Consider the following 10,135-nt stretch of genomic DNA (forward strand, 5'->3'; position numbering starts at 1 on the left):
TGCTTTTGAGAAGGGGAGAAGATAGTAAAACTAGAACATCTTAGAGTAAAGTGTTTAGGGATAGTCCTTCACCAGAATTATTTGAAAAAAATCCCAAAGAAATTATTTGAGTTGAAAATGTTTAAATTCATATTTGAATGGTCCAGAAAAAACTGATCACATTTTCCAGACTGGGAGTTGAGGTCACAGTTACCTTAAGGCTACTGTGGTTTTGGAAAGTGATTTTTCTGACATAAGAACTGTGCAAAGAGTGCCTCTGATCACTACAAAGAAAGATTAGTGTGATTATTGGCATTTTATTTTCAATATATTTTTCAAAATTTTTTAAAGCATCTTATGTGTAAATAACTTGGTCTTTATTTTTGCAGAACAAACATTAGTTTTATTGTTAAAACTAAGTCTACAACATTACATACTTATACATCTGTGGGAGATCATCTCATTAGATCCAAAAGAAAACTGTATATGATCTATAAAGCCAGACTTGATTCTGGGATTGGATTTATCCAGTGAAAACAATCAGCTAGGAATATAACAGGAATAAAATTTCTTCAACTAGAGAACAGTCAAATCTCCAGTCCCAACATTTGACCTGCCATAAGGAGATAAAGACAACTCTTTATGGAAATATGCTACTGCAGGACCATCTATTTTAACATGTTTTACCAAGATATTTGATCATTTTCATTCATATTGCTGATTTCTGCTAAATCCTGTAACCACAATGACAATATGGCTCTGGTCCTCTAGTCATTTTAAGCATGTAAACTCATGAGAATTTACAAAATTAACCTTACCTGGTGTCCTTCTTTCAGTTGCATCAAAACCTTCTCGTAACATACTTCCTCCATATCATGCAATTGCTGCATCTATGAAAAAAAAATATTATGGTTGAATAAAAGTGAAACGGTTTTTTAAAAAAGCAAATAATTTATTTCCAAATCTGCTTCAAAGTGAGCAACAAGTTTAGAAAATGAACACGTCTCCTCACTTTGGCCAGCCTATAATCCATCAGCCAGAAGAGCAGATAAGGTCTGATTTCTAGTCACTTTTGCTTTTACAACATTAGCAACAAAAACACATCTCAGTACACACTAATCTAACATTTTCCATTCCCAAGATGCTGCTGAATAACACTTGACAACTATAAACTCTAATTGTCAAATTTAAGCAACAGATGTAGCAAGTTTATTGACTGGCTCATTTTTATATTGCAAGAAGATAAAGTAAAGAATTAGCTGATTAAATTAACTCTTAACCAGGGAAAGGGGTGTACACTATGCCATAATCATCCCCAGAACATCATCTCTGTAAATTATTAGCCTGTTACACTCACCTCCAAAATCCAAAGAACTCATAACCTTATTAACATTAAGATTGCGTGTCATCTCTGTTGATTTCATCCCCCAGAAATCATCATCCCCTACCTATGTCTATCTATTAGACCAATACTCCTATCAGCCATCTCTTCCCTTAGCTTGCTGTTTTCTTTGCCTTCTCTCTGGATCTCTTAATTCTCTCTCCAACATGGTCACTCCATGAGACCCAAACTTTACCTTAGCAACTGAACAGAAAAGCAACTTTCTTTGCTGGCCAAGTCTTTCAGCAAGTGCCATCTGCTGCATGGTTCCTACTCTTCCTTCCATTAGTCTTTCAGTACAGCAAATAATGTAACTCTATTTCTCAATGATACTATTCTTTTACACTACTGCTCCTCTCCAATCGTTAAGTAATTTCCAACATGTCTGAAAGTATCACTCCTCTCCAATATTGTACTTGACTTGCTTGCATTTCTATATTTTGATCTCTCCACACAGATCCTTGTGGCAGCACTGAAACAGCCAAACAGGTCACAAATTATGTCCTTTGGGAGAGTGATGTAGTGCATTCATTCACACCATACTTTATCTGCCATGTATTTGCCCACTCACTCAGCCTGTCCAAATCGTGCTGAGCTGGAAGATTGGAACTCATGACCTGTCCTACCTACCAATCTCCCTTCCCACCTATCCGCTCCACCCTCCTCTCTGACCTATCATCTCCTTCCCCACCCCCAGTCACCTATTGTACTCTTTGTTACCTTCCCCCAGCCCCCCCAACCCCATTTATCTCTCCACCCTGGAGGCTTCCTGCCTCTATCCCAGATGAAGGGCTTTTGCCCGAATCGTCTATTTTCCTGCTCCTCGGATACTGCCTGACCTGCTTTTCCAGCACTACTCTAATCTAAACTCTGGTTTCCAGCATCTGCAGTCCTCACTTTTGCCCTGTTCCAATATCAGCCAAGGAAGAAATGCATTTGTTCCCATTGGTTCAGAAACTAAATTCCTGTGTGATGTTGAAATTATGTTTTAGATCTGTTAAATCAAAGGTTCACAACGAATGGGTACTGGCCAGAGGGAAAATAAAACTGCAATCAGAGTTGAATTTACTTGTTAACAGTTGTTGTAATGCATTCAATTCTAATTGTCACTTCTGGTAATGGTTATTGAGGCTCAGTTGAAAAATGTTACATTACAGATTTCTTTCAGTGTCATGAAATGATTCCAAAATGGTATCGGTGAGATGGTTCATGGATGAGTGATGGCATCAGAGCATGTCAACTTCAATGTTGGTGGGTCCAGTACAGGTGGAGGTGAGGTGCAGGACTCATGATGGTGGAATTGGCAGTGGCAGCACTACAGCATTGGTGGGTCCGGTGGGTCCAGCGCAGGTGGTGTTGAGGAGCCTGACTCAAGACTTGTGACAGCAGCTGTGGAGGGGGTAATCTGGATATTTTCTTTTCCTTCCGTTTCTTTAATTTTGGCTCTTTTTAATTTTGCTGTTGTATTCTAAGATGGTGCCAGACAATGACAACTCTATGCACTTTTAACTGTACTCCTGTACTCGGGTACACTTGACAATGAAATCTAATTTAATCTAGTGCATTATTCCATTACTCAGATTTGAGAATTTTTAATGCAGTCAACACTCAGTTCCACTTATTACTATCTTACTGTAGCCAAGGTAACTCTAGAAACATTTTAACAATACTGCAGCATCAATATTTTTTGGATCAATATTTTTGCAGCATCAATATTCTTCTATTCTTTCCTCTTCTTTATCTATATACTACTTCTTAGTAATTTCATTCACAGGCATTGGGTCAGTTTTCACATGTGCACTGACAACAACAGCTCTATCTCTCCACTGCCTTGCTCAACCTGTCAACTACCTCTGTAACTAAACAGCTTACTAAATATCTAGACTAAGGACGAGGTAAAATATGATCTAGTTGAAACTAAAGAATGAAGCCATTGACTTTGATCAAGTCTCCTATTCTTGTCACTGGTTCATATATACAGTTTCTAGTCATACCATACAATCCCAGCATCCTGTTTAAACCTGAGTCAAGCTGCTAGCATAAATACACTCTGTCTCAAGTCCATAAATTCCACATCATTGCTTGCTTCAACCTCACCAATAAATTCCTCCTTCCTCTATCTCTGAGGCAGTCCCTAGGTATCAAGGATGACTTTGATTCCATTCCAGTCCGATGGACCTGAGATTGTTGATAATGTGTAATACACAAGCTTCAGATCAACCACACAAAAGACAGGTAATGTTTCAAGGATCAGAATGAGTTGTTGGGAAGTTCATGCACTTGCTTTCATGTGTCATTTAATTTCTGTTTTCGACCAAATCCGTTAATGTATTTGGCATCTTCCCAAATAAGCATTCACCATTTTGATTGGTCACAGGCCAGAGGATCCCAGGTTCAATTCCAGCCTCGGCCGAATGTCTATGTGGAGTTTACACATCCTCCCAGTGTCTGCGTGGGTTTCTTGCGGGTGCTCCAGTTTCCTCCCACAGTCCAAAGATGTGCAGGTTAGGTGAATTGGCCATGATAAATTGCCCATAGTCTAGGTGCATTAGTCAGGGGTCAATGTAGGGGAATGGGTCTGGGTGGGTTGCTCTTCGGAGGGTCGGTGTGGACTTATTGGGCTGAAGGGCCTGTTTCCACACTGTAGGGAATGTAATCTAAACCTCAGTTTCAGTTGCTATCCTGTCCTGTGTTCTGAGTAAAAGGATATCCAGTGACAAAATATCAATGGCAGACCCTATCCCGCAGAGTTGCTTTTTACTGATTAGTGCATTGACACTGGGCAGTTGGCTTAGAAGAGGATGCCACTGTTGGGCCACCAGATTTGGCCAATTTTGGAAAAGTAAGCTGATATTACTTTCTCTCATGCTTTCAGGTCCCTGCTGCAGCTGCAGAGGTCTCAGAGGCTGACAGCAGCACAGGGATCAATGCTACCTGGCAAACCCTGACCTTAGGAGAAAATGAGGACTGCAGATGCTGGAGATCAGAGTCAAAAGGTGTGGTGCTGGCAAAGCACAGCCAGTCAGGCAGCATCCGAGGTGCAGGAGAGTCGACGTTTCGAGCATAAAATTATGCTCGAAACATCAACTCTCCTGCACCTCGGATGCTGCCTGACCAGCTGTGATTTTTCATCACTACACAAACCATGACCTTAATTGTGGGTTTAAGACCCTGGTCCTTAAATAGATCTTTGCTGTGTCAATTGAAGAAGGTAAGCTGGCAAACTGGGGGTGAAGAAGAATTTGGTGTCTGTGACTGGCTTTGTAGGGATGTACCACAGACTAGAGCATTGACCTTTGCAGCCAGACCCTGAATGAAATCCTCAAAAGTAATCCAATTTTTTTTTTAAAAAGATGTTACTAAGGTACAGAAAATAATCCACAGTAGGATGTCAGCACTGATCTCAATGACTTGGAGGCATTGTGCTTTGGAAAAAGTGTTTGAAAGAGAATTTTAGTGTTTAATTAACATCAGATTTTCTCATACACATCGGAAAAGCAGTCAACAATGACCAAAAGTTCAGTTTTTGAGTGATGTGCATACAGATGTGGTCATAATATTGGAGTTCCTGACTGAAGTTGGAGTAATTTTAGTTCTGGATTAAAAATAGTGTGGGTTCAACAGTTTCCCATATTGCTGAAGGCGTGGTGCCGTACTGCAAAAGGGGGAGAAGGAGAAGGAGCTTAGCAATGACAATCTTATTTGACCACAATTTTCATTTGTATAGCACCTGCAGTGGTTTAGCTGGGGAGGATCGTGGCATCATACATTAGGTGGAAGTCTGTGACAAATTTCTGAGGGCAGTCAAATTTAAGGATTATTTTTGAGGATTTTGAGAGTCTGTCGATGCTCTAGTCCGTGGTACATCCTGACAGAATGACCTCCTATTCCAAGTGCCAGTAACTCACCACAAACTAGAAACTACATGCAGACACTTCCTTTGAGAACCACGCAGGGTGGGACTCCTCTCCGTATAGAGCTACTTGACAATTCTCTAGAAATCCTCTTCTCCCTAAACATATAGAACTGAATTATTTGGTCAAACACAAAGTATATTCATAGCCTCCATGTCAGCTTTATTCTCACTTGATATTCTTAACATTCAGATCAATCTGTTTTCAAAGGCATAGCTCTTAACTCTGTGATCTTGCTGTATTGCTCGCAAGCCAAAGCTTTTCACTGTGCTTCAGTACACGTGAGAATAAATTCAATTCAATTCACTTCAGCTCAACCCACAGAAATTATCTGCATAGTAACTACAAGACCTTCTTACTTCTGAAAGCCCCTCAGCTTTGTCAAATATTTAAACGTTTAGCTGTGCTCAAGACAATCTCTTAGTTACTTCAGAAGCCGCAAGCATTGTATATTATGTTATGTCTGTATGTGCCTACAAACAAAGTAGACAAACTCTAATTCACTTTAAATTTAAACCAACAAACTATATTTTAACCCTTAACATAACCTACAACAGAGGTAGTTACAACAGTCCCTGGTCATCAAAGTAGAAGTGAGAGTCTTAGTAGCATTTGGAAAGTAAAATTACTGCTGTACAAACTGGAATAAATTTTAACTTAACCACCAGAGCAAAGCTGGCCACAGAACATAGCGTTCATTTTCCACCTACTCTTACAAATTCAATGGAGTCAAATGCATGGCACTGGAAAAGCACAGCAGGCCAGGCAGCATCTGAGGAGCAGCAGAGTTGATGTTTTGAGTATAAGCTCTTCATCAGGAATATATGAAGAGCTTATGCTTGAAAAGTTGACTCTCCTGCTCTTCATTTGCTGCCTGACCTGCTGTGCTTTTCCAGTGCCACCCATTTCACTCTGATCTGCGTCCTCACTTTCTCCATATTCAATGGAGAACAATGCTGGATGTGATGCTTTCCCAACCAATGGTATGGTTACCCCTGTAATTCATATGCAGCATTCAATCTGCAAAGCTACCCTGGCAGTTATCAATTTCACATCAGAATCAGATCAGGGTTCAACCACAATTCATAACACGAAGCATATTAGCATTTTGTAATTCAGTACAATAGAGGAGAATTCCATAAAGCCATCCCTCTCCATCAGAAACAACACAGTTGTGCTAATATGCAAGTTGGATAAACCAGCATTTCAGAAGCATGTGAAGATGTCAAAGAGATTTCAGAATAGAGCTATCCTTCATTGCAGAGGTTATGCCCAATATTCCAAGAACTAAGTTTGCAAGCATAACCATTATACTTTCAGAAAGACAGTAATGAGCTTAAAAGAAAAAAAAACTTACAATGATAACTATCCAAAAAAATGATCATTTCAGCTAAACAGGATTCTGCCCTTAATTTCTCATCAGATATACAGCAAAAGCTGAAACACAGGTTCTTATTGAAGAGAACTGCTTGTTTTTGCATTCAAAAAATAAATTAATAGTGAACTCAGAGAATATGAACGGATGGCTGATTTAAAGTGAAGCAAAACAAGTGCGAGTTGGCAAAGAAAGCAGACTTTGTTTCATATCAAAAATTGATATTGATTATTTTCACATATTTCCCATAAGAATCGGCTATTTCATGATTCTGAATGAATATGTTTTAGAAAACGGAAGTAACAACATTTCTGTACGCTAATTCCACCAAGGGTCTGTTTCTATGTTTATGACTTATTGACACAAAGATGCTTTTTCCTGTGCTGGTGACAGGAACAGAAAATTTCTATTAATTTCTATCAAAATCTATGAATGACAACCATTTTCTTATTAATATTGGATTTATTCATAGTATGAATGTTTATTCATCTTGCAAAGAATTCAAAGATATGTGTTGGTAATATTTTGCAAACTGAACTGAAAATAAGTATATATTCGTGAAAATAAATACTTGTTTAAAACCTATAGGAACTTTCATATGTACTTACATGTATGCAGATTTGTTTATTTTCGCAAATGTTTTTGGTAGAAAGAACTGCAATTTTTTTTCCCGTGTAAAATATTTTATTAAACATCATTCAGATGGAAGTTGGTGAAACAAGTTGGTAAACTTTCAGCAAAGTCAAATAGACATCAAACTTCCAGAAATCAGGACTCTAGTCCAACTGCAAGAGTATAAATTTGGATAACACACAAATTTCAACATGTTATAAATATGTAGTTCATGTATTGTAGCTAGGACATAACCTGTAGTTTTAGAAATTTGAATTTGATATCAAAAAATGGGCTAAGTTTTACAGGATAACTTAAGCAAATGGTAGTGTTCCACAGCTAAAAGATTGAGGTAATAAGGAATTTCTCTAGCACTTTATTTTTATTTCAGACCTTGAGCATCTGCCATACTTCGCTTTTATTTACTATGTTGACAACTAGAAAGGTAGCATTAGAAATACCAGGTGGGCTTGCTCAGCTGGAGATATGGTGCCTATGCTATTTGCAGTAATGATGGTTCAGAGAGCTTCTTTCGGAAATTAAAGTTAAATTTGTTAAAAACATTCAGTGATCTCTGAAAAGCTTTAAAACACAGTGACCATACCAGATCAAAGTTGAAAATCAGGGAAGGTTAACCTAAAATTCCAATTAAGGATAGCTCAGAGCAGGCTATGCCATGCCATTATGAAAGTGGATGTGATTTAAGAAGATGAGACAGTTCAGTTTATTTTTGTGCTTTTTGGGAAACATTAGTTGTAGTTTGGAGCTGGGAGAGTCCTGAAGCAGAAGTGGCTCCAGGCAGCAAGTTTTGTTTTCAGCACATTCCAGGCAGTTAAGGTTCAGGAAAAGTCTCAGGGAGTAGTGCCTTCATGCTGTTTTGAAAGGTAAGGGATAGAAGGAAGCCCTGGGTACATAGGTGTTTTACTGTAGTTGAGAGTAGGTTCAAGAAAGCTCATGAGCAGAATGAGCTTGAAACAGCTGAGAAAAATTTGAGCTTCAAGAAATGCAGCAGCAGCTGGGTAAGGTTTATTTGGTAAAAGCTGAAAATGTGCTTGTAATTAGAAACTTGGGAGCAATCTCAGGAGTTCTGAGGAATTCAGTTGAATTATCAAGATATGAACAGTAAGAGTTTAAGGCTGCTTCTAAAGTAATTTGGAATCTGTTGCAGAAAAGACAGGAGTTTTAATCAGATTTGGTGACCCACAATGTCACTTACATCTGAGCAGGATATGCCTTGATTGTATTATTTGAGGTGAAGGCTATGGGAAGTCTGACTACAACTTCACTTTGTTCCATGCTAATCCTGAATATGTGTAGTTTATTTATTTTTCTAAGTGTATTGTAGCGTTTGGTTTGCTTACTCAAAATTGTGGAATCTGATTGATTAAGTATCTTGGATCTCAAACTTTGTCCGCTTTATTAGTCCCTAACCAGATAATGCTGTAAAGATGGACAGATATGGTGGGTGAAAAATTAGGAGATGTCAGAGGTGGCGTGCAATAGGGAGGTAACAGAATCTTTCTGCACTTACATCAATTGAGGCCCTTACATTACTAATTAAGAGCTCCTCAAAGACCTCTTTACCCTACTGTTGAAATTTATCAAAGGCAGATGGCTACTTGGCCATATGGAGAGAACTTTGGATTCAAGAAGAACCCTCCTCCAGTGCACCCTGTAACCCCGGTGAAAGAAATCCTCCTTACTCATCAGAACCTGTCAGGCCTCATGAGCCATTTACTCAAATTCATTCCTGAGTGTTCAGTATGAGGATGAACTGGAGCTGACTAGCTCAACTGGTGGCATTGCAGCGAATGATGCCAGCCCTCTGATTGATTTGCAGTTCTTGATGACGGGACCTTGGTCTGTAAAGTGATGGAAACCCTGACTGCTGACATAGTGCAGAGTGATGCATCTGCCAACTTTCACAGAGGGGGATAGATCCATGGTCAGCCTGTAAAATTTGGATCATTAATTCACCAACTTTTCTTGCCATCCTGACAAAAGTGAAAACACTTACTTTGGAAGCCTTCTTAAAGCTCACATACTTACAAAGTTTTTATTTACAGTCTAATCACTCCATTTTTTTTGGATGGGCATTTATTTATTATTTGTATTTCTGAAATAGCCTCCAAGTTCTTTCTTCTTGCATTAAAGAAGTCATGTAAATGATAGTGTAGCTCTGATGCTCCTCAATTACCAGTTCCTTTCTTCTATGTAAGAATGCTTTTATTTGAAACCATTGAAGGATTGCTCATTGAATCCAAACGTGTGAAAAAGAACAGCATGAAATATCCTTTTCATGTTACTTTATTGTTAGATGGAACACTGATATTTACCTTATTTGATGCTTTAATTCCTATGAAGGTCTGTTTCAGAGGCACAGGTCGAAATCTTCCATCAAAGAAAAAAAGCCCAATATAGGGATTTACATGGAGGAATGTGGCTACATCAAGATAGTTGGGCAGGGTGGCTGACAAACCTAGAATTCTGATCATACTTTGTGTGGACTCCACCTGCAAAAAAGAAGAAAAAGGATTTTGTAACCATTTTAACTGATGCCAACTGTTGAGATAACAGCTATATTCATTTGTAGCGACTTCATATGTTGTACATAGCTTTTTTCCCCCAGTAACGAGCAGCTCTGCATTCAAATGTGTTACCATTCAGTTTATGTAACTGTCTGCAAATTAATAATATATTACTTTATAATCAATATGTAAACCAAAGTATAATGGGAAATCACTTGGTTTGCTAGGTGCAAATTATTAAATGTGACCATGTATCGAGAACCATAGTTTTCTAAGTACTTTTATAAAAGGGCTCTATTTGACAGCCACAAAAAGTAAACAATCACAAATGACAATTGACAAATTT

At 38.5% G+C, this 10,135-nt stretch overlaps 1 protein-coding gene across 2 annotated transcripts in view; it reads right to left on the reverse strand.

The window, feature by feature from the left end:
- Nucleotides 1-10,135, reverse strand: part of ascc3 (activating signal cointegrator 1 complex subunit 3) — a 544,034-nt gene that overhangs the window by 387,318 nt on the left and 146,581 nt on the right. For both annotated transcript variants that reach the window (XM_043687007.2, XM_043687008.2), the window contains exons 12-13: nucleotides 9,598-9,774; nucleotides 798-869 (exon numbers count right to left, since the gene is read on the reverse strand). In XM_043687007.2, coding sequence (XP_043542942.2) covers nucleotides 798-869; nucleotides 9,598-9,774 — 249 coding nt within the window. The remainder of the gene's footprint in view (nucleotides 1-797; nucleotides 870-9,597; nucleotides 9,775-10,135) is intronic.

This window comes from Chiloscyllium plagiosum, unplaced genomic scaffold (genome assembly GCF_037043375.1).
Source record: "Chiloscyllium plagiosum isolate Xiang-an unplaced genomic scaffold, Cpla_swu_hap1 HiC_scaffold_3, whole genome shotgun sequence".
Classification (NCBI taxonomy): domain Eukaryota; kingdom Metazoa; phylum Chordata; class Chondrichthyes; order Orectolobiformes; family Hemiscylliidae; genus Chiloscyllium; species Chiloscyllium plagiosum.